We start from the raw sequence: 25,846 nt of genomic DNA, 5'->3' as shown, positions 1-25,846 counted from the left end.
CAGCCACAGGCCTACCGATTAATCTTGACTGAACAAAAACAACAAAAAAACAACACAGTCTTTCAAAAGCACCCCCAGTTACTATTACAGCTACAACGGCTTTAAAAGGAAATTTCACCAGTTTTTCAAAATTTCTGCATAATTGATAATGATTTCGGTAGCATTGAGCAGGTATGGCAGTAATCATGCCTGGGTGTGGCTACTGATATTGAACCATATACTCAACTGAATTTGGTTAACTGGCTAAGGGGGTAATTACCTTTTCACTTGGGGCCAGAGGAAAAAGGCCGAACAGCACTTTTCCTTCAATAAATGAAATTATGGTTAAGTGACCCTTATTAGTCCCACAACTGGGAAATTTGGTTCCCCAGTATTTTGTGTGTACTTACGGTGTCTAATTTTAAACGTAGCCTGATGATTTAAACATTCAAGTGTGACAAACATGCACAAACAGAAGAGATCAGAAAAGGGGCAAATACCTTTTCACAGCACTGTACTCTCTTACCTACAACAGCTTTAAAGGGCAATTCACAAACTGTTTCAAAATTTCGGCATAATTCAACTTGGAGGTGTAAACAGTCACTCAGAGCGGCTTGATTTAAAATCTCTGTTTTAGAGAAACTTACTGACTCAGATGTCTTTACAGTGGTGGTGATGGGAACCAGGGGTCACCATGGCTACAACAACAATATACACAACTTAAAAGTTATGTTTCCAGCCAAAACCTTGTTTCAAAATGGACATAAGACGCTGTCTCAGCCGTCAGCTAAAGCATTTATAACTTGTTTTCGTTGAGCAACCTTCTGTGAGGGAGCTGTCTGGTTCCTATCACCACCACTGTGAAAAACTCTGACTCGCCATGTTTCTGTAGAACAGAGCTGAGTGAGAAGCAGCTTAGAAGATGTGTGTGTGTGTGTGTGTTATGATTATTTCTACTACTGTTAAGCAGCTTTGTCATCTGTCTGTAAAGCACTTTGAGCTGAGATAAAATTATTATAAAACACACACAAGAATATGGGTGATTCCATTAAAGAGAGTGCTACTTGGTGCCTTTCGCTAAAGACAGAAATGTGCTGATATGCTGTAAGTGCATAAATTCAAGCTTAAGTATATTAAATACATACCTTATCACTGCTGTTAAAGAGAGTAAAATTGTATCCATTCTTTTCTCCGGTTTTTAAGTTTCTACATCATGTGAGCTCAGCAGCTTTACACTGTGTGTCAAGAGGAAAGGGGGAATAGAAAGGCTTCAGAATTGCTTGGAATAATCTTTTAGTGCAAGTCAATGTAAAGAATTTTTTTTTTTTTTTTAAAGGTACTTTTTTTCCAATAACATGTTCACCCCATCACACAGAATAGCTTCATGACTTTTTTTTGGGAAATATTCAATTTGCAATTAATCATTGAAGAACTGATCTTCAACGATCTTAGTTTTGCACATTAATTATTAATGTTTATTAAGAGTTTTCCAAGAGAAAAGAACCAAAACTGAACCACCACGACAGAAGAAGTGAATGACTTTTCACCGTAGACGTCTCAAAGCCATAACTCCCAAAAATGGCTTTGCAATGAAGTACTAATGTTATTCATTTGTGGAGCCTGAATATGTTTTAGGCTACATACCTTTTAGGTCATGAATCTGACATGGATTTACACACTTGATGTATGTTAAATAACAAAAACCAAACACATCTGAATACCTGTCCTCAGCAGTAGGGTTTAAACTACACATTACCATCATGAAAAATCTGTCAATTCATAAAAAGGTCAATCAGTTTTTTTAATTGAATAATTGTGACAGTTTACGAATCCCTCTGCCTACTGAACAAGTTCATCAGTCACCACAAGTATTTGCAAGCTTTTCATGTTGGTTGTTTATTCTAGCAGAAGCCATGATCACATTCTGGCATACGAAACGCTCAGACAGCAGATTTTTCAGGGTTTAAACACATTTAGTCCACTGGACCCACTGAGAGTAAACCTGACAGTTTCGAGCTCAGACATGTTTCAAATAAAAATGCAAATAAAAAAAACGAGCCCAAAATGAAAAGCTTTTAAACTATGCAAATATACACTTCAGGAGATTCGCTTATGGTGCTTTACAGAAGAGAGAACTTCAACGTAACTGTATTGCTGACGTATCACAGCTGCATTAAAACCTTAAATCAAAACTTCTTAACTTTGAGGTTTCACCACAAACATTCAAGTTCCAACATGTACAAAACATTCAGTTTTATTTCAGCGTGTTTGGCGTCTTTACATTGTGGCTCACTAACTACTTGAAAATCCACAGGACAAAAGATAGTAAAACCACTCAGGATTGCAAAAATGACTTAATCCACATTATCTTATGTATCCTAACTGGTGAATAGAGGCCCAGTAGAAGCTGGACATTGGTGAGCAGTCTGCACTTTTGGTGCTGAAACTGCAATGAAACAGGGAATGGTGGACCGGCTGCTGGCCAACTGAAAACATTACCTCTTTATTCGGTGCTGAAATTAAGGCAGATTCATGCATAAGTGCAACAGGTAAACTTGCAGAGCAGCACCCCCTTCATATCTCCATTCAGAATCTGCTGTGCATCAAAACCTCTTTATTCTGTAGAGGAACAAAATCGCCATCCGTGTCCGTATTTACTGTAAGACTGAGACTTTTTATATGATTCATCTGAAGAGCCGAACACAGATTATTTGCTCTGAAAACACAAGAAGTGAAACAAAGAAACAGACAAGGTAGTGCACTATTAACATTAGATGAGAGGACAAAAGTACAAGCACAGAAAATCAAGGATTTTTTTTCTAAACAGTCTTAGAAGAATGTCCAAAAATGTGTATACATATTATACATATATACATTCAAAAACCAAATCTGAAAAAAAATTCTGCATAATTACATTGTCATTTAAAGCGGTTTGATGTAAATTAAACCACTCTTAGTGAGAAACAGTGGTGGTGAATGGAACCAGCCGTCTGAAATAAGACTTCTAAAATATAGTTCAAAACAAAACGATACAAGTACTCCACCTGATGTCAAAGACATTGTTTTACCATCGTTTAATTGGTCAGATTTTGGCCTAAAATATTTTTAAAAATCAATTCATGGTGAAGAAGTTTTTGCAGAGCGAAACGGCACCCTTTTTTGGATTTATCACTATTTTGCTATTATCTGCAATTTCCCTCTGGGATCAATAAAGTTTTCTGAATCACATAAATACACATAAAATAGATGTGTAGGTTCATTTGTCATTTTGGATATTAAATATAAAATGGCTATATCTGTGTTGTAGACATTGTGACCCATGGTTTCTATCACCACCACTGTAAAGAAATCTCAATGTGTTTGTTTCTCTAACACTTTAAATGACTCTGTTTACAGCTCAACGACTAAACTCTGCAGAAATTTTGAAAAATTGGTGGACTTCCCCTTTTTATTAAAAGGAGCTGCTGAAGATGACGAGTCAGAAAACACTTATGTTCGGCGAAACACAGAGTCAGAAATTGAAAACGCAGAACCAACATGCGGCAAAACGCTTCGCAAAGAACAATCAATCTACTAATTGAGGCTCAGCTGATTTGCCCATTGGGTAACTTAGCATCTTCTCCTGTCCTCAACTTATAAACGGCTCTCTGCCAGTGGCCACAGCAGAGAAGTCGTCAAAAATTACTGTTTCAGTTTGCAAAGAATGAACTCAACACATGGTTTATTGATACTGTGAAGGCCACTTTTTCAGCCTGTTACAGACCAGCCGAAAACTAAATGTTTTAGTCACAGCTTGATACTATACTGCCCAGAGTCAGAGCTCATCCTTACAGGTGGCGTTTTGGTTTTTTTTTTTTTTTTTAGCCTGACAGCCCTTCAAAAAAAAAAAACAAAAAAAAAAAAAAAAAAAAAAAAAAAACACACCAAACAAAAAAAAAAGTCTACATCTCATCCAGGCCATAGTCCTCCTCTGGAAAGTCTCCTACAGTCACGGACAGAGGTTTCACAAATGCACCGTACTTTGGTTCACACTTGAAGTACTGCTTCCCATTCACACTGAAACAGAGATATATGCATAGTGAGATTAGCAGCATATCGACACGGTCGTTACAAAAGCTTTTACTTCCAAAAGGGTCCATTTAAAATTGAACATTTTTGAGATCCACTTTGAAGTTTCTTAGAGTTTATGTACCAATGTACAAATATCCATAATTAATTTTTACATAACCCCTTTCAGCCTCTCTTCATCCCTTACCCTGCATTCACACCGGCAGCGATGCAATGCAACACAGCAGCCGTGGTCATTAATTTTCAATGAGACCTGGTGATTTCCGGCAACAGGAGGTGGCACAACGTTTGGCGACGTGTAGCGGCCAGAGTCAGCGACGAAACAAAATTAAGCGGAGTTTAACTTTATGAAAATATTATGCATAAATTTATGCATAATTTATGCAAAGCGATGTGACGATCACTAACAAGAACTAAGCATCGAGCAGCTTAGTATACACTTTATCTCTGCCACTGTGAAACGATACGCTCCATTTTTGGTACCTAGATAACTGTTCCTACTAGAGATGGAGTAATGACTGCAGTGCTTTCGTCACAAATAGACAGTAATCACAAAGACCAAATAGAGTTTTCCTCACATACTGATTGCACAGACACAAGGATTAAATAACAATAAACACAAGTGATTTCTCACCAGGATTTTGAATTATAGCAGGAATGCATCTGAACTGTACTTAGCGTCAGTGAAACCATGGCAACCAACAGTCCGCTCGAGTTCAGAAACGGCCACAGACGATGAGTGACCAGCAATTTGGGCGACAAGAGGTGAAAAGTCGCTGCCAGCATGAACGCAGGGTTAGAATTAAACCAGCTGTTTTTGTTACTGTTTCTTTCAGACTAAGCTGTTTCTACATTAAATTAGGAATAAAGAAATTTTCCTTCAAAACAAGATGAAATAACCAGCCAATTAATTCATTCAAGTTTTTCCTTATTAGTATTCCAAAAACTTATTATCAATCAATCTTGTTGTGCAACATCTATATCAATTCACTCATACAGACATGATACAGACATCATGTTGCCAGCTTCAGACTCAGTTTATACCATCCTGAAGCAGGCTAAAAAATAACTGAGGTGTAAAGAAAACATGGAGTTACTGACCTGCCATCGTTTTTCCCAAGTGGCTCATCATATTTCACACCCACCCAGTAGCCTGGTTTGAAATCTGTCGTACCTGAAGACAAGGGAACACACATTAGGGAATTCTGAAAAACTTTGTAAATTACTTTTTTAAACTGCCTAATGGGCAAAAAGACGCTTAGCATACGCAAAATGTTCTCAACTCTGAAATATTATTTAATAACATTATACATTATAAACATGGTACCATAACATACTGTATTCAGAATGTTTTAGGGAAAAAGAAAAACATCTTAAAATCTGCTTCCAACAATCAAATATAAATCTCAACACAGCCTCAAACTCTATTTTGTCAGCCTACATCAGCAAGTACACCAGGTCATACCCATCTGACCATCAAAGTGCTCCATCACACAAGCCTAGCAGTTGAACAATCAGACATACTTTGACTAAATCAACTTCAAACTGATTTTATAAAAGACATTAACTTGTCATTTATCTTTTTAACCTGCTTTACATGTTACTTTTTACATGTGTGCATATGTTTTGGAACCTACTGCATAAGATATTTTATCAAAAAGTAATCCCTTTGCTCCAGGAGGAAGTAAAAGACACAAAATCAACGTTTCTACACCAAAAGTACTAAAATCTATTATCTATAGGGATGTGGGAAAACATTTTATGTTTGCAGGCGCTGAAATTTTAAGCATAATATTCTCAACACGCAAAGTGCCGTCTTACTAAGTGCTACTTATTGAATACATTATTTATACAGAGCAGGCAGTTCGCTAACTGGCCAACATATCATGACATTCTGCATACCATTTTTTGAATGGTAATGCTGCACAGAACTAAGAGGACACACTCACAACAAGGTTAAATGACAAGTTGAAAATGCACAGAAGTTCAGCTCAAACTACCAAATGAATGCGTTTCCATATTGACTTTCAATCATTTGTTTATGGTCTCTATTTTTTCCAATGTCAAACTCACACACTTTTTGTGAGAAAAAAAAAAAAAGCAATAACACAAATTTTTGTCATTAGACATGATTACTACTGATTACTCACTTAAAATCCCAAGAAAACAAGCTATTTCATGGTGGAAACAATAGCTCAACGTGATTGACCAACATCAGCTGAACCATGGCCAGGCTGAATGTAGCCACGCCCAAAGCCTAAAATATTCAACCACATGATCCCCTGACCCACATTTTAACGAGACAACACAATGTACTTCTCAATTAAATGTGACTGCTGACTAAAAGCATAAACAAAAGACATTGTTGTTCAGAAATCATCAGAAATCCACTGAAGCCCTTAGTTCAGGATCAGTTGGGGGGAAAAATGAGGATAAGACTCACCCACAAACATAACTGTGCCAATCTTAGTGGGCTGTCCAGCGACTTGAACCTGGCAGCGCTTTCCGACAGCGATGGAGGCTAATGCAGCTTTCTCCTCTTCCTCTTTCTGCACATGTGCCTCCTCACGCTTGGCCATGTTCTCCTCGTTAAATTGTCCCACCTTCATGTTCTTTTTGAAATTCCGCAATGAGTCTGAGGAAAGTTGGCATCATTAAATCATCAGTTAAACAAGGCCAAAGGTCAACACACAAATGTTTGGACATTATACATCACGGTCATTAAAGGAAAAGGCAAAGCTCCAGCGTTCCAGCACGTTCAGACTGAGAGTAAACATAAAACTCGGGAGACTTTACTAAAGTATAATTCTCAAACCGCACCATATCTTCAGCACAATGTTTTGGACGGTTTGGACACACAAGTTTCTTTGCATGACCACAATAATCTAAACTAATACTAAGTTCTTAGTCCAAGAAATGGACCAAGAATCCAGAAGTTTACATGACTTGTATGAAAGACTAGTTCATCTACTGTCCCATTTACTGCGATGCCAGTTAGACTTTACTACGGCTAGAAAAAGTACAGAGGAAATGCACTTCAGTGAACTTGTGTCAACATCTTACTCGTTTACAAATATAGAGTAAAAAAATATACTTAAAACGATAAAGTAACTATATTTGAATAGACTCAAGCAGTCATCACATTTTGTTCCATTATATTCCATTAAGCCAATAAACAGTAACTGTGCATTAAAATGTGCAGACGTTGTGCTCTCCTCTCATAGAGGACAAGTTATTTATTTTTATTTAGACAATCAACATGTATAATTGACCTAAGGCATCCAAACTTTTATATAAAAAAAAAAAAACAAATATATACACACACCTAATATTAACAAATACACTAGTTTTATTTTACACTCATAAATTTGACAGAATGTTTTAATAAAAACAAACATTTTAATTAATAAGTAAAAATAAATGTATCTCGACCTTTGAGATTTTTTAAAACAAGAAAACATAAGGAGTGAAAAGTCTTTTTCTCTCTTGGAAATGTATTTGAGTAAAAGTACAAGTATTCAATATCAGTAATGTTTAGTTAAATACAAATATTCCTAATTCGTTTTTTTTCACCACTGGACTTGACGATGCCATGAAACATGCTCTACAAATCACCCACAATCCTGTGATACCGCAGGAGGTGCTTTAAAATATTGTGCAAACACTGTTCGATGTAGACTGGAGAGCGATGTAAGCATTCATATGTTCACATCCAATACTTTTTTTATCTAGCTAAGCTTTGGTCGTTTAAGCCCTTAATCAGACTAATACAATTAAACCACGCTTTTTATTTGACCAGATTTCAGTTAGACCAGCCATCTAAACCTGACTAACAACAAATCACATGATACATACAACAAAACCTCCATTTCTGAAATTGGGTCATTCTACAGATACTTATCTGTCCCAAGCATTTTCAGATATATTACACTTGAAAAACATGTTAGGGCTACAGTTTATTTATATTTTAAAATAAAACAATAAGTTATTTTAACAATTACACTTGTTTTTCTGCTATTTTAATTGCAATAATCTACACATGACTATGAAATATATGATTTAACTGACATACAGGAAACAAATGGCAAATAAATATCATAAAATATATAATCAAAGTTGGGGTCCCCAGGAGTCGTGTCACTGGTGTTACCGTGCAATAAAAAAAGCTCTTCTTTTGAAATAAAAGTCACACTGATGACATCACTTGACTTCCTTTTACCTGTTTTCTGAGGATCTATGAAGAAAAGCTCATGAGTCCACTAAGTGTCTTTCAGTTCTCAGAGATTCTCATTTAGCTCATGATTTCATATGAAGCTTTTAGCTGAAGTCACTGGTGTGACCCACTTTATTCTGAGGTAATTATATGAAAAAATAGAAGACAAAGGGATTAAAGTACATATCTTAGTGGATTTTCCATGACTGACAACATGTGGTTTGACGCTCTGCAGCAGCCGTTTTTTTAAAAAAAAACGCATTTCTCATTAAAAATGTCTCTGGTGTTACCTTCCTTATGTCTAACACCAATGAGGCTTGGCAACACCAGTGACACCTATAGACAGATTAAAAAATAAAAAATAAAAAAGTGGATGTTTCTGTAGAATGACTGATTTCTGTTTTTATTACTTCGCAAAATTTGGAAACTCCAGTTGCCCTTTCCATCATGTTAAACTTCATGACCAACAGACCAAACTACTTCTTGGTACATTTATTAAAATTAACAGGTAATTTTATCCCCCTCAAATTTAATTTATTTTTTTTTTTACTATTTTGGAGTGTTTTGTTCCAACAGCAACGATATAATAAATAACCAAACAATCTACAGGAGAACAGCCCACGTCAACAGAAACATCACATACAACAGCCCCTTTAGACATTTACAGAAAGAGACTTACCTGCTCTCTTCTGATATGCTTCTTCAGAAATCTCATATTTCTCCACCTTGGACAAATCACTGAATGCTCCAGTTAAAGTACCGCTGCGGTCAATCACCTGCATTTACAACAAAACTTTACTATTACCACATCCAAACAATTTCTTTATCGGCTTATCTTAAACAAAGCCAGTACAAAGTGGCCCCCATTTTTCATAAACTAACATCAGGTGCCTTTTATCTATCCAGTAATCATTTGCGCAGGATAAAGTTTTGATTTACTCTGATTACAGAGGTAGCAGAAGCCAGAATGTCAAATATTTAAGGCCATGTCCTCTCAGAGCTGCCCAGACTTACATGTATCCTGCAGTCATCATCTACAGGGTAGGAACCCAACAGAGCTTCATTATCATCAAGGTTTTGCAAGAACTTGTCTGAGGTGCTGAACAACTGAAGATCCATGGAGGCAGCAGGGCAGCCAATCACGAGCTCCAGCTTGCTCTGAGGGAAACACAGACCAGAAGAGTATAAATACAAGGACCACAAAGGTAACGAAGACTGAAGGTGGCCGTCACAAGGACATTTTGATATCTGTGAAAAAGATGGATACATGTTGCTGTTTTTTTGCAGCCGTCATTGATTGTGATTGTGGCAGGTTGCTGGCAGTTGCAGCTCTTTTTCACAGAAGATTTTTTTATAAATGTTTTTATAGGTCTTTGTGCTGCGTTTATAACAGCTGACGGATGAACCTCCTCGGATGACCAACCATTCTCTGAAGACGAGGATGCTAGATTTCACACCACATATTGCAGCCTACATACTGTAATCATTTTAGAAAGTTTATTTTATGTAAACTTTATTTATTGCCAGCTCAATTTTCTCCTGCTCTCACTAGATCTTTACAGTATAAAGAAAGTACTGTCTTTACTACCCTGTTGATTTCATGTATGATATGTTTATTAGAAAGCATAAATTCATTCAATAAAGTCATTAGGAAAAAAAAAAAGTTTTTTTTTGACCAGGCATGTGTTGAAATTCAGTTTCATTGATAAGTTTTCACTTCGGCACATCATTACAAGATGTTGATGCTTTAGGTGTCACAGATGCCAAACGCCTCACTGTGTAAGTTCAGACACACCCAGTATTATACGGCAAAAAACAGAGTACAGAACATCCTCCTGCCTTTTTTCAGCTTCTGTAGAGACCTAACACTGCTAAAGCTCTTCTCTGATCATCATCCATTTTCACTGGTGATGCTGTTTTAAATGCGACATGTAAACGCGATATTAGACGTAGACGGGGCAGCTCTGGAGGTGAAGAGACAGGATCGACTCGCTTCCCCTCCATCTTCCTCAGTATCAACTGATGCTCGACACCAGACCATCTCCTACTGGCTGATGCATGGTTACATCAGAGTGCCTTCCTCAACTCTGGTGAGCTTTTTTCCCCACACCCAATATATTTAATTCCACAAATACGCAGTACAGAAGACCGGAAATTACAGACTGTAATGTAATGCAGTGGTATCAGCCGTCCAGGACTGCTACAAGTAAAGGCAACAACCAGAGGTGCTTTCTGACGCACAGTAAAATGTCCTAGTGAGAAAAACACAGGATACTCTGCAGCACTAAATCAAGTCAATCTGGAGCCGAATCAAGTGAATCAGAGGAGGTAAAGAGTAAACTACACAGGGCACCTTAAACTCTGCGATTGTGATCCCTCTGTTGAATCTCCGGTTCACTTCGAAGGAGCTGAGGGTGCTGGTCAAACGCACAGACACCGTTGGGTTACTGATCACGGTCACTCTCTCGTCCATTTTTCCAGTTGCCAACCTGATCCCTGATCAATGGGGCTGGCTTTTGCTAGTTTTCCTTGTGATTTAAAGGGAAAACCTAGAAGAGAGCAAAGAAATGAGAGAGAAACAAGCTCAGCTATGCCAAACAAGCCTGGTCAATTAAATCTGTACATTTTCAACCCAAATAAAACTGACATCATATCAATCATCAAAATAAAATCTTTTATTTCCCCTTACAGTGTACAGTAAGACTGGGACAAGTCTAGACCTTGAAGGGGAAATCCACCAAAATCTACATAATTAAACGGTCGAGATGATAAAGAGTCATTTAGAGTGATCTGACATGAAATGCTCAGACTGCTGAGTCAGAACTGTCCACACTGGTGGTGATAGGAACCAGACATCTGAGGAGCTTAATACCTCTGAAAGGACCCAAACATGAAGATATTACATGAAAGAGCTTTGTGTCTTTGCTACTTGATATATGACACGTTTTCTAATAGTTTGGTAATAAGGTTTTGGCTAAAACATATTTTAAACCACCTAAAGAGAAGTGTTGAAAGCAAAACAGTCACTCTTTCAGAATTATAACTATTCTACCATCATCATCATCATCATCATCATCATCATCATCAGACACGTGTACATTGTGGTTTTGGACAGTAAGTAAAATGACTGCATTTGTGTTTAGGATATTGTGACCCCTGATCCCGATCAGCACCTCTGTAGAGAAACCGGTGTGAGCAGATTTCTCTACAGTGAACCATCTCACATCAAGCTACTCCGAATGACTCTGTACATCTCAAATTAATTATTCTAAACTTTCACCAAAGTGGTGAAATTCCCCCAAGATGAGACGTCTATTGATGCTTTTACTGCTAAATTAAAAGCCTAAGACATCAACAGGTTTGCAAAGGAACCACAATTTTATAACAAGTCCAGATTTTCCTAAAAATGAGTGGACCCCTGTCCTCCTAGTCATGGTCCCACCAGAGACAGACAGAAATGAGACACAGCAGCTTAACGTTACATCTTCATGCTGGAGGCGAAGGATAGTTTAATTAATCGTATCCTAACTGTCCCACAGCAATGACCGTGAGAAAACTAACCTACATGACGGATTTCGCTGAACTGACCAGTCCTCAGTCCTCAGCTTCCTGTACGATTCTCCGTTCCACCTTAAATGGAGCATCAGTTACACGCAATACCACGAAAAATCGTACAAGAAACTGGTTCAGTCTCAGTGAAAATCGAGAGTTAGCCACACTACACTACACCAAGTTGTCACAAACTCTCAGAACACAAGAAACCCAGTTAACCCAGCTGACGCCGGGAGTCGGTGCCGTTTCACTGACCGAGCCAACGGTCACAAACACCCGCCCAGCAGCAGCACCTGCCCGCTAACGGCTAGCTACGCTAGCACAGCGAGCACTTTAACACTATAAAACTCACCGAACAATCCCGTCGTCGTTTTATTCTTGAATTTTCTGCGTTTTAATCCCAACAATGAAACCAATACGCGCCTTTTGGACACCGACTGTGTACTGCGCCTTCTCCTTTGAAGCTAACCGGCTAACACCAACACGGATCTTTCGTCGCCACTTCTGGAATTTTCCGCCCACCCGCCTCCGTTCACTCCAATCAGAGAGCAGCGGCAGGGCGGGGATCAGGCTGTGTTCCCATACGCCACTCGAATCCTGCACACTAGTACACTACCTAGTGCACTCTCGCAAAAACACTAGCTGTTCTGCAAAAGGGGAATTCCACCAAATTTTCAAAGTTGCTGAATACTTCAGCGTGTACAAAGGCGCAGTCCTATTTCAGTTCAGGTGTCAAATGGTTCATTGTAGAGATTCAGATTTCTTTACAGTGGTGCCGATAGGAACAAGAGGTCACCATGACTACAACACAAATATAGCAATTTTATTTACCACCCAAAACCACCAATGAACCTTCTGATTTTTTATATGTAGCACTGATGTTGGTAAAATAGGCTGAAAAATGAACTTTTCTTTGGGTATTATTTTGCTTTGCTGCACCCTACATGTACCTCTCAGCCATACATGGATTAAAATAAATTTATTAAACTACCATTAAACAATGTCTCAGAATATATTTAATCATTTAAGTATCTAATCATTTCATGTAACAATTTCCTGTGAGGAAGGCTTCAGGGGCTTCACTCTTCACAGAGGCTAAACTCTGCAGACGTCTGGTTCCTATCACCACCACTGTAAACAATTCTGATGGGGCAGACCGCTCTAAATAACCTGTTTATTACATCCCAACTATTTAATTGTGTATAAATTTTGAAAAATTGGTGGGGAATTCACATATACCCTTTGGGGTATATTAACATACTATTTACATTACAAAAATTAAAGACATGATGAAGTCATTAAATGGCCCAAAGAGGTGTGGACCAATAGGGCACTGTTTGGGAGCGGAAGTCATTATTTCATGACATACAGTACATAGAGCACTACCATTTTAGACTGGCCTACGATTTTTCTGTCCTCCTGTGTGTGAATCAAGTAAGAGGGCTCATCTCAGATGGGATTCCTCGGCATCTTTGACAGCTTTTGTGAAAGACCTGCTTCTGAGGTGGCTTGTGAAGAGGCCTAGAATCCTACGCACAAAGCGAGCACTTTAGAACACAAGGGAACACTAGCTGAGCATCCTAGAACGTGAGTGAGCTTATCGGAGCACAGCCATTCTTATTTGTGGCTCCAAAAGTGAGTAGGCAGAATTTTTAAAAACCAATCAGATCATGTCTTGAACATACTGGAACAAACCACATGCAGCAAGGCCCTGGGGAGCGAGAGAGAGAGAGAGAGAGAGAGAGAGTTCTGTCAGAACTGGGCCCCGACAGTTAATCTGGGCAAAACTAGAATCATAATCTTCCAAAAAAAAGGCCAGATCTCAGGAAAACAGACAACTATTCCCTCTAGGAAACACCTAGAGAACTCCTTACATTATTATTACCTAGGACTAAAAATCAGTGCCTGAGGAAGCTTTGATCTGATCACAAAACAGACACTCAATCAAAATCTGGTGTAACATTTTTGACAGTGTAACTGCGCCCATTGCACTGTATGGAAGTGAGGTACAGGGTCCACTCAGTATGCACGACCACACTGGATGGGATGAGCATGCCGCAGGGTCTCTGCATGCAGCTTTCTGCAAAAGTATACACCAACAAATGTTTGTAGGGCAGAATTAGGCCGATTTCCATTGATTAGGCCTTCAGAAAAAAGAGCTTTAAAATTCTCACAGCATCTATTATTCAGTAACTAGTTACCCAACTTCACTACAGTACAAAGCACTTAAAACCCAAGAGTTCAGCCCTAAACCCAGCTCCATCTGTCAACTGGTGCTGAGACTAACTAACCCACTGAGCCCTAACACACAACAGCCTGAGTCCGGCCCTGATGATCAAAGTCCAATCAGAGTAAACCAAATTATCAGACACAGTAAAAACACCTATCAGGAACACAGAAACTCAATCTAAACTACAGAGCCTTCAGGCCCTAAACAGAGAGTATGAGCTGGTTGAGCATCGCTTCACCTCAGAGACCACAGCAGAGACAGATCCTGACCACGTACGGGCTCAGTGACCACAGTCTGTCTATAGAAACGGGTAGATGCCCAGAGAGAGAAGAACGTGTGGTCTCTGTGAGAGCAGCGAGGGCGAGACAGAGCTGCAGTTCCTCCTTCAATGTGCAAAATATAAATTGGCACAAGAAAATTTCAAAACAAAATTGAAAAACATTCTCCCAAATTCTGGAATTTTAACACAATCTGAAAAACTACCAGTATTCCTTGGAGAAGGAAGCACAGCATCTGTTGCTGCAAAATATGTGGCCACGTCTCGCCGCCTGAGGCACAGTAACATGCTCCACACCCAGACCTCGCCAACCCCCCCAAACCCTCACTGTATATAAGTTACATTTACTGCCTGTTATTATTTTTTATTGTTGAATATCTGCTGTCTTATTTTATTCACTTGATTTATTTTAATATTATTGTTATTGTTTCACTATGACTTTCATCATTATTACGGTGGCACAGTGGGCTGTCGCCTCACAGGACAGGGGGCTTGGGTTTGTTTCCCTGGTGGGGCGACCAGGGTCTTTCCTTTCTGTGTGGAGTTTGAATGTGTTCCCTGTGTCTGCATGGGTTTCCTCCCACAGTCCAAAGACACGCAGTCAGGCTAAATGGACAGGCTAAATTTCCCCTGGGTGTGAGTGAATGTGTCTATCTGTCTGCCCTGGGAGGGACTGGCAACCTGTCCAGTGTGTATCCTGCTTTCCACCCAATGACTGCTGGGAGAGGCTCCAGCTCCCCCTGTGACCCAGAAGGGTAAGCAGCTTAGAATGTGTGTGTATTATCATTACTAGTATTATTAATCCTATATTTTTCATTCTGCTATGACTTGAATTTTTGTGCTTTGGCAACATTGTATTAAAAACAGTCATGACAATGAAGCTACTTTCAATTTGAAAGAAAAAATTAAAGGGTGTGAGAGAGAGAGAGAGAGAGAGAGAGAGAGAGATAGAGTGAGAGTGAGAGAGAGTTCTGTCAGAACTGGGCCCCGACAGTTAAACTGGACAAAACTAAAATCATAATCTTCCAGAAAAAGGCCAGATCTTAGGAAAACAGACACCTATTCACTCTAGGAAACACCTAGAGAACTCCTTACATTATTATTACCTAGGACTGAAAATCAGTGCCTGAGGAAGCTTTGATCTGATCACAAAACAGACACTCAATCAAAATCTGGTGTAACATTTTTGACAGTGTAACTGCGCCCATTGCACTGTATGGAAGTGAGGTACAGGGTCCACTCAGTATGCACGACCACACTGGATGGGATGAGCATGCCGCAGGGTCTCTGCATGCAGCTTTCTGCAAAAGTATACACCAACAAATGTTTGTAGGGCAGAATTAGGCCGATTTCCATTGATTAGGCCTATATCTCTGCAGTCCTGCAGAGCTGCATTACCTCTTTGAACCACAAGGTACCGCTCAAGTATAAAATATTTCATGTTTTACTTTATGAGCTTCAGTGTTTTTTGTAAATATAAGCTCATTCCAAAGTTGATGCTTCCAACATGCTCCAAAAATGCTGGGATGTTAAGAGCATGTTTACCACTGTATTACATCATCTTTCTTCTTAATGTCACTCAATAAACATCTGAAGACTGAAGACACAAACTCATCCAGTTGTAAAAGTGGGATGGTTAGTTATTCTTCTGTTATAAGTCCCCAGCTGTGCTACTGTAACAGGACCTTCATTGTCATATTTTGACACGTTTTCAATAATAATCAATCACTCAATCAATCAATCAATCAATCAACCTCAGACTCAAACTCAGAAAAAATTGAGGGAGACCCTCATTTACAATGTAGCCGAGTAATACAGGAATCAGGGATTGAAGAGTTCTACAGCAAAAAAAAAAAAAAATCAGAAATAGACAGTCCTGGACTGCAGGCCAGCCAGTCCAGCACCTAAACACCTGCACGCATGAAGTCACGCTTTTGTAACACATGCAGAAAGTGGCTTAGTGGTGTCCTGCTGAAATTAACATGAGTGATGGTCTCTGAAAAAGACAGCACATAAAAGGCAGCATATCAATGCTTTTGTCGTTTTTCAGTTTTTAACATAATTTGAAAATGCCTGTTGCCTTCTATGTTGTGTGTATATTTCATGACGAACAGACCAAGAAATGGACCAAAATTGCTTGGACAAAAAGTCTGGTTCCATTTACTTACATTAAAAGTAAAGTTGGTTTTTTGCTTCTCCTGTAGAGTTACCATTTTGGAGATACAAGGTTTTGTTCCGACAGCAGCGATATGTTGCTCCAGAACATGTTCCATGTTAATGGTGCCTTCACAGATGTATAGGTCAGTGTTTCTCAGCCCCTGATCCTGGAGGCCCGCTGCCCTGCACATTTTTACTGCTTTACCACACCCACGTTAACTCAGTAATAAGCTGCTAATGAGCTGACTGGTTGAATCAGGTGAGCTGGGAGCAGGGAAGCCTAAAAAGCAAAAGGCAATGAGCCTCCAGGCCCAGGGCTGAGAAACACTGGTGTAGGTTACCCACTAAATTTTAATGCAGTGTCCTCCAAGGAGTCAAAGGTCAGGGGCCTTTGCTTTACACACAGGGATTTCTCTGGATTCTCTGGAGCTTTTGATGATTTTATGCACTGTGGAGGGTGAAACACCTAAAACCCTTGGATTCACTGAGGAACGTTAATTTTAAGCTGTTGGATTTTCTTGCTGATGCATTTTCTGCAAAAATCTCCATCCTGGCTCATAAAGGACTCGGCCTTTTTCTCCCAAGCATGACTGCATCACCTGTTTAAGATGTTTTATGAACAATTCACAATGTTCCTAGTCTTAATTACCCCTGCCCCAACATTTACAGGAATCAGTTTCGGAATGACCACGTATTTACGAAAAACAGTGAAGCTGATAAAGTAACACACTATATATCTTGTCTTTGTTCTGTTTTCATTCAAATACACGTCATAGCAGATAAATCACTGCCTTGTGTTTTAGTATCACATCCATCCATCCATCCATTTTCTAAGCCGCTTCTCCCTCAGGATCGCGGGGGGGTGATTTTTCAGTTTTTGACATAATTTGAAAGTACCTATTTCCTTTAATGTTGTGTATACATTTTCTGATTAATGGGCCAAAAGAAATGGAAATTATGTGTCTGAGTTACATTTTCATTCTAGGAGCTTTTCTTTTATATTTAATACATGAAAAAAGCTTCAGAAGCTATTAGTGAACAAAATAGCACATATTTCCACAGCAAAGTATTACAGTGTATGATATAATGAACATATCGCTGCAGTATTTCTCATTTTTTTACATAATTTGAAAGTACTTGTTGTTGCCATTTATGTTGTTTGTAAATTTCTTGATGAATGGCCCAAAATAACTTGGAGAAAAAAATCTGGTTCCATTGACTTACATTAAAAGTGAAGTATGCTTTTTCCTTCTCCTGTAAAGTTACCATTTTGGAGATACAAGTTTAAATATTTACCAAAAAACAATGAAGTTGATAAAGTAATCCATTACATATCGTGTCTTTGCACTGTTTTCATTCAAATACAGGTCTAATAGATTTAGAAATCAATGCATGAATTGGGTTTGTACTACAATTATCCCAAATTTGATTAGTTCAGTTTGAATTCTATGAACCTCTTGTTGATCAATACAGTATATCTAGGTGAAACACACTGCTTCTATACAAGAAAACTATTTCTGAATTGATAAGTGAACAGCGCTGAACACATTTTCACAGCAAAGCCCTTCTAGCCACTGCATTACTATTAGCGTACTTCCCAAACTGCCTGACTTGGTAGGGCAAGTGTGCACAGGCATGAAGTGGGAGATCAAAGGCCTGAGGTGAAGAAGAGAATGGGGGTGGGGGTGGTTGGAGGGGATGTCTCACTCACCCACAGCATCTCACACCCCCTGCATCCCCCTCATGGAAGAGGAGTTTACATTCCTTCAGAGGGCCGGTATGGAGGTGCTGGGCTCTGCTTCAGTTCACTCCGTCCATCTGTCTCCAGGTGTACATATATTAAAAGCCTTCACTCCCTCCATCTGCCAAGCATGCAAAGTTGCATCACACACACACACAAATACGCAAATACTCACATACACCCGTATGCAAAAGGTTTTTTTCATCAGAATGTTATCAACGTATGCTTAAAATGCTTTTTGTAAACAAATCGGCCTCTCAAATATACGTCCTAATTTGCACGTCACAATTTTTGAATGAACGTTGATAATATTAATATTGGTGCTCTTTATTCTTACACGCAAAAGCACTCAGTGGTTGTCTCTCTCAGTTGTTGCACAGCTTTTATGACCTATCCATCATATAAACAGTGGTGGACGAAGTACATAAACCACGTACTTGAGTTAAAGTAGAGGTAAAATTATACTCCAGTAAAAGTAGAAGTTCCTCCCTTTAGACCTCCACTTGAGTAAAAGTACTAAAGTATTTGCCTTCAAATGTACTTAAGTATCAAAAGTAAAAGTACTAAAAGATTAATTCTGGCTCTGATGTCCTGTTATCATTTTTATAACAAGACTCGCTTCATGAACTCATTTCAGGTGAAAATCCTCCAGTGTCTCTCTTGGTAAACCAGTCTTTTAATAGAACGTCATTAATTGGTGACGCTGACGTCTATTAAAATGATCATAAGCACAAAACACTGAAGTTAAACAGTTTCCATCAGGGAGAACTGAGTGGCTCTGAAATCATTTTTTACACACAAGCAAAGTTTCAGTTTAAGATTTATTTACAACTTAGTTCCAAGTTTAAGTTTAATAAAAACTGGCTTTAAACTCAGGATCACAAATGAGCTCCTTTACTATATTGATCTGTAGGCCTCTGTTCATAAACACAAACCAGCCCAAACTAATTTACTGTAAAATGAAATGGTGTTTGTATAAATTCAGAAAAAATCCACATCAGTCACGACTGCATGTGTGGACATATTTCTATATTGTGCTCTATTTACACAAAGTTAGGTTAGTTCATCATTTATGTTGAACAGAGTCTCCCAAAATTTTACGCTGCTGCTCTGACATTGAACCGTGTGCTGCACTGGGTCGGTATGACCAACAGATCAAAACAAACTCTAAACAAATTGGCTACTGTGCCCTGATTGGTGTTCTGGCTTTGTGCTTCTTTCATTTTGACATGTTACGTTTTTATACACACAGAAACCAAAAGGAACAACAGATTTCTCAAAATGTAGTGGAGGAAAAAGTCAGATATTAGACTTTGAAATGTAGTGGAGTGAAAGTAAAAAGTCACCCAAAATGGAAAAACTTCAGTACAGATACATGAAAAACTACTTAAGTACAACACACATATAAGCATACAATACAATCCATATACAATAAACAATATACAACACAGTGCATGGTATATAAGTTTTAACATAGAAGAATCAAGAAAAATTGCACAGTAGTTTCATCTGTGCTTTCTGGAAGGCTGGAAATCTTACAGGCAGACTATATTTACACTAGCAACCTTACAGCAGTAGGAAAAAAGCTGTTCTTGAAGCGGACTGTCTCTGCGTCTCCCAGATGGAAGAGTTTGAAAAAGACGGTTCGATGGATGAGAGGAATCAACTGAAGGAAGTGAAATTCCAATCGTCTTCGAAGCTTTACTCAAAATGACTTGCATTTTATTACAGGTCTGGATATTTATATTTCCACACCACACTGTAATAGATGACCTGAGAACACTCTCAATAATAATGGGCCGTTTCTTTTGGGCAATTTATCATGAAATTTACACACAATGTAAAGGGCAAAAGATATATTCAAATTATGTAAAAAACAGAAAAACGCCCCAATACATTTAGGATTTTGCTAAAAAAAATGAAAAGCATTTGTACAAGATTAACTCTGCTACAAATGAACATGTACATGTGGTATCCGCCACCAATCATTTGTAATCAATTCAGCCAAAAGTAACATGAGAGCAAACCCTACAAAGTACCCCATAGGTGAGAATAACTTAACAGACGAGACTGGCTAGTTTTGACAGTCACTAAATGTCCAGGAAATTGATGCAAACACAATTAATTCATTACAATTCATTGGTGTTTGAACTAGATAAGCCTTGCAACCTGAGTACATCAAAAACATCTGCATGTAAATGAACATGCTTAGTTAAAAGAGGAGCTATATTATGTTTTTGGTGTATCCAGTTTAAATATATATGGGGGGTGTGGACTTCTCCCATTGCTGCCTTTAGGAGGCTGAAGGCCACCACACACTGGATGAGCCGCACCACGTTGTGCAGCATCCACAAATTCCAAACCATTGTTTTTAATGACTTTCGGGGACGATGCACGACGAGCTCGGTGACTATTAACACTGTTCAGCATTACTATTAACACTCAGCATTTCACTATTACTACGTTAAATTGAAGCCGTTCTGAGACCCGGAAAGCTACCAAAAAAGGGTGCTTCTATTGTTATAGGCTTGATATCATAACAATAGCAGCACTTTTTTAAAAACGGTTCTATATAGGGCCATCTACACCACTCTGCAATCCCCTTATGATGCAAAGAACTCTTTAATCATGCAAATGGTTCTTTGAGTGTTCATGGTTCTATATAGAACCGTCTTCTTTACTAAAGAACCCCTTCCAGATCTACTTCTTTAATTGTGTACAGAACAATAAGATCTCAGTTGTGGCATAGAGGTGCTGCCAAAAGTCCTCAACATGTCACCAGCAGTGCACTTTGTATATTTAGGAATAGAAGTCAGTTCAGTTTTTCCAGGACAACAACAACAACAACAACAACAACAGTAAGAATAAAACAGTCTTTATTTAATTTATTTCTTTCATATATTGAAATGCAGCTCAATACTTTACTGTAAAAACAACAAAGAGTAAAAAGGCAACTAAAAATAGAACAACAACAACAACAACAAGAAAAAACCCAACAACAAATGAAAGTATGTAGAAATGTACTGCTCTGTGCTCTGTAAAGTGTTTAGTGTTGTGTTATATGTCATTATATTCAGTATTGTGTGCCTGTACTCTGACTGTATATAGAACACTCTTCTGTCTGTTCTTGTTTATCCCTACATGGTCACGTCTGGCACACCTGTCACTTGTCATATATAGGCTGAGCCTCTTCTTGGCATCAGTCCTTCTATAAAACTGCATCAGCCCAGTGTCTTATGAGCTGGCTAGATGTCTGGTACCCACACATAAACGAATAAACTTCACTTCCCCAGACATACGGCTGGTCCCCTGGTACAGTTAGGGTTTGGATTCTTCAAGTAATGACAAAAAAAGGGGCTATATTAATAATAATTTAAAAATTAAGGTGCAAATGATCAAAGCAGCAGTAGTACACAAACACTAAATCCAATGAACATAAACAGGGAGGGCCATATAAATAAAACAAATGATACAAATGAATCCATTTGGAAGAAAAAGAAAAAGCAAGTAAAAGAATAAACAATTTAAACAAGATCATAATTAAAAATATGGATAAAGTAAATAAAACAAAATAAATAAATGAACAAAAAAGCAACCAAAGACCTGGGCAATCCAGTGAAATTCAGGATGGGTGGCCACCTTATATACAACAAATCATCCAGTATATACAACAAATCATCCATGGCTGAAAGTTGCAACACTGGACTAAAACTACCTCCACCATGTGGAGGCTGTACTGGCTAACTCTCACTGGGAGCTGTTCATTTGCTTTAAAAAGCTGCTGTATTACAGCCAACAATAACAAAATAAGTGTAATACAGTAATAATAATATGAGTGAATTCTGTGACAACTCAGTAACTGGAATAAAAAATAACCTGTGATAAAAAAAAACATTTATGATGTAAACACCGTCTACAGGGCATCTACGGTTCCTGGAACTGTATATCCAAGCCAAGAACAGTTTAGGAACCTTTGGTAGATCTTTTAGGAACATATGTATAGACAATGTTCAGCTTTGAAAGATACATGTTGTTTGGAAAACAAAATCAGGAGAGTTTGTTTGTTTATTTATAATATCCAAGAACTGTGCTGCCCTAACTAAGCAGAAACAAGGCTCTACAGTGTCAAACATTCAATAGACATTGACCTTTAAGGACAAACATTCCACTGCAGAAAGAACACTGATGGTGAATGTGGCACTGTATAGAAGAATCTGCCTTGATCTCTGCATGCAAATTGGCTGAAAGTGTAATCTCACTGGAGGGCAGTTTGCACCTCATCTGGCCTGAAAGAACAGAGGAGTCAGGCCTCTCCAGCCAAATCATGGACTTGTTAAATTCCAACAGCTTTTAGATGGAAATGGCTAAATGAACATAGGGACATACATAAAATCACCACTTATTGTAATTACTATTATTTGTATTAGTGTTTTCGGTATAACTTTTATTTTCTCAGGTGCGTAAAACTTTTTAATAATTATTATTTTTGTTTTTTGGGAACACAGAAAAGACAGGTAAAAGACAATTACAGTAAATAGGTAATTATTTTATTAGTAGTAATTTACTTTTCAAATACGAGCCATTCGGGTTGTTAATTTTATTATTACTTAATTCTCATGGTTTTACTGCTATAGATAGATAGATAGATAGATAGATAGATAGATAGATAGATAGATAGATAGATAGATAGATAGATAGATAGATAGAATCTTGTGGGAAGACTTTCTACAAGGGTTAGGAGTGCGTTTATGGGAATTTTTGACCGTTCTTCCAGAAGCGCTTTGTGAGGTCAGACACTGATGTTGGATGAGAAGGCCTGGCTCACAGTCTCCGCTCTAATTCATCCCAAAGGTGTTCTGTTGGGTTGAGGTCAGGACTCTTTGCAGGCCAGTCAAGTTCTTCCACACCAAACTCGCTCATCCATGTCTTTATGGACCTGCTTTGTGCACTGGTGTGCAGTCATGTTGGAACAAGAAGGGGCCGTCCCCAAACTGTTCCCACAAAGTTGGGAGCATGAAATTGCCCAAAATCTCTTGGTGCTGAAGCATCAAGAGTTCCTTTCACCGGAACTAAGGGGCCGAGCCCAACTCCTGAAAAACAACCGCACACCACGCTGGAATTCACTGAGTTCCTGAAAGTGACCCATTCTTTCACTAATGTTTGTAGAAGCAGTCTGCAGGCCTAGGGGCTTGGTTTTATACACCTGTGGCCATGGAAGTGATTGGAACACCTGAATTCAGTGATTTGGATGGATGAGTGAATACCTTTGGAAATATAGTGCAGATAGATAGATGTATAGACAGATAGATAGATCTTTTTTCAGTAGCAAGACATATAATTGCGCATAAACCTACATATACTATGCAGAAATAAAAGGTAGGAATAAAAATCTATCTACTTCACAGTCATTATGGAATTGAAATCTAAAGCCAGCAGCATCAAATCAGCCTGGAAAACCAGCACAGTCAGACATGCACACAGCTTTTACCAGAGCTGTAGTGCAGTTACAGTTTAAACTGAAACCAACAGACTTTCCTCACTGTATTCCAGCATAACTCAGTTATAGTAAAACTCCTCTATCACATATTGCTTGTTTGCACAACTGTAGTAAAGTCCCTATCACTGTGTAATATTCTGTGTATAACAGCTATGTCTACTCAGACCTGCACATGTATAGATATTCGTATCTGCCCTGCAGGAAAAATACCATTAGAACCATTATGATTAAAACCTGATGGTTTTACTTTCTAATGGGAAGTGGCTTACTGTTTACCCTTAGAGACCACTAATTTCCTGTAGAACAGCTTTATATCCCATTAGGATACCATCAGATGCATCTAGAATGAGTAAGAACACCTGTTAATCCTTCACACTGTGATATCAGCCCATCAGGAAAACACAAAATACCATCGCTGACTACTGGACTCCAAAAGGAACCAGCAGAAACGTTTTAATGGATCCTATGATTTTTTCAGCAGGGTGCACATGCAGATATTCACACAACTCTTTAGCTCCTCATGATTCTATGGAGCCCTGCTGGTGACATCCTGTATACGTTATATATATTTGTACAGGAGGTACGACTTAGTAAAGTGTGAGAATGAGATTATTAAGTCATGGGTATGACACAGTAAGGCGTGGACATGCATTAGGATCTCGTTCCCTATGCCTTACTATGTTGTGGCCATGACTTAATGAACTTGTTCCCATGCCTTACTAAGTCATGGCCATGCATTATTTTTATTAATACAGGATATCACTACTGTGGCTCCATAGTAAGGCATGGGAACAAAATTCTAATCCGTGACCACACATTAGGATCTCATTCCCATGCATTAATAAGGCGTGGCCATGCATTATTTTTATTTGTGATATCACTAGCAGGGCTCCATATATTAACGCATGGGAATGAGATCTTAATGTGTGGCCATGACTTAGCAAGGTGTAGGAACGAAATCAGGCCCTAATAAGCTGTGGTCAAGCCTTAATTATCTCATTCCCATGCCTTACTAAGTCAAGGCCACAAACTAATCATCTCATTCCCATGCCTTACTAAGTCATGGCCACAAACTAATCATCTCATTCCCATGCCTTACTAAGTCATAGCCATGAACTAATCATCTCATTCCCATGCCTTACTAAGTCATGGCCACAAACTAATCATCTCATTCCCATGCCTTACTAAGTCATAGCCACGAACTAATCATCTCATTCCTATGCCTTACTAAGTCATAGCCACAAACTAATCATCTCATTCCCATGCCTTACTAAGTCATGGCCACAAACTAATCATCTCATTCCCATGCCTTACTAAGTCATGGCCACAAACTAATCATCTCATTCCCATGCCTTACTAAGTGGTGGCTATGACCTAATTATCTCATTTCCAAGCCTTACTAAGTTGTGACCACACATTATGATCTCATTCCCATGCGTTAATACAGCATGGCCATTTATTATTTTTATTTCTACAGGATGTCACCAGCAGGACAATTTAGGAATTACTTAATAAGGTGTGGGAACAGGAACATGCCTTATTAAGCTGTGGCCAAGGCTTATTCATCTCATTCCTATGCCTTACTAAGTGGTGGCTACAACTTATTTACCTCATTTCCACGCCTTATTAAGTTGTGGGACGCAGGTATGACCCCCCTGACCAGACCAGACAAGCACTCAGAGACCACTAACACGTACTTAACTAAGGGAAAAACACAATAGACAGAACAAAGTTGTTTACATCTATACGGGACGTCACCAGCCAGGCTCTGCACTATTCTTTATTCTGTCTACTGTGCTTTCCCCTTAGTTAACTACAGGTTAGTGGTCTCTGAGTGCTTGTCTGGTCTGGTCAGGGGGGGTCATACCTGCGTGCCACACTAATTCCCTTGTACGTTTAGCAAGCACGGCGAAATAAAGTGCTTCTGAAAGTTCGTGAATTCCATCAAAGTCAATCTGAATGAAGTCTGAGCAGCTCTTCCCCCACTTTCTCGAGCTCGTGCCCCACTGCGGGGGTCTGAATGGTGCTCGTGTTGTCGCTTGACGAAATGTAAAGAGGCGTGACTGACTCCTCAGCCAACAACACGCACGCACACACACTCCCTCTCCTACACGGAGAATGGTGGAGAGGGA

The 25,846-nt window shown here is 38.8% G+C and overlaps 1 protein-coding gene across 1 annotated transcript; it reads right to left on the bottom strand.

Moving 5' to 3' along the window:
• Nucleotides 1-1,761: 1,761 nt before the first annotated feature.
• Nucleotides 1,762-12,326, bottom strand: tbcb (tubulin folding cofactor B). The gene is made up of 7 exons (XM_037540083.1): nt 12,165-12,326; nt 10,614-10,809; nt 9,275-9,418; nt 8,940-9,036; nt 6,491-6,682; nt 5,149-5,221; nt 1,762-4,035 (listed from the first exon to the last, which is right to left on the bottom strand). Exons 2-7 carry the CDS (start codon nt 10,731-10,733, stop codon nt 3,921-3,923), a joined length of 741 nt encoding a protein of 246 aa, XP_037395980.1. The 5' UTR covers nt 10,734-10,809; nt 12,165-12,326; the 3' UTR covers nt 1,762-3,920.
• Nucleotides 12,327-25,846: the final 13,520 nt, after the last annotated feature.

Source organism: Pygocentrus nattereri, chromosome 7 (assembly GCF_015220715.1).
Source record: "Pygocentrus nattereri isolate fPygNat1 chromosome 7, fPygNat1.pri, whole genome shotgun sequence".
Taxonomy (NCBI): Eukaryota; Metazoa; Chordata; class Actinopteri; order Characiformes; family Serrasalmidae; genus Pygocentrus; species Pygocentrus nattereri.
The sequence above is the reverse complement of the archived record's forward strand: the minus strand, read 5'-3'. Positions and strand labels throughout refer to the sequence as shown.

Coding starts and splice junctions, on each gene's coding strand:
- tbcb (XM_037540083.1), bottom strand. CDS start 10,733: ATGGACGAGAGAGTGACCGTGATCAGTAACCCAACGGTGTCTGTGCGT. Junction 9,037..9,274: donor ATGATGACTGCAGGATACAT/GTAAGTCTGGGC, acceptor TTGTAAATGCAG/GTGATTGACCGCAGCGGTAC. Junction 5,222..6,490: donor TGGCACAGTTATGTTTGTGG/GTGAGTCTTATC, acceptor CCTTGTCTTCAG/GTACGACAGATTTCAAACCA.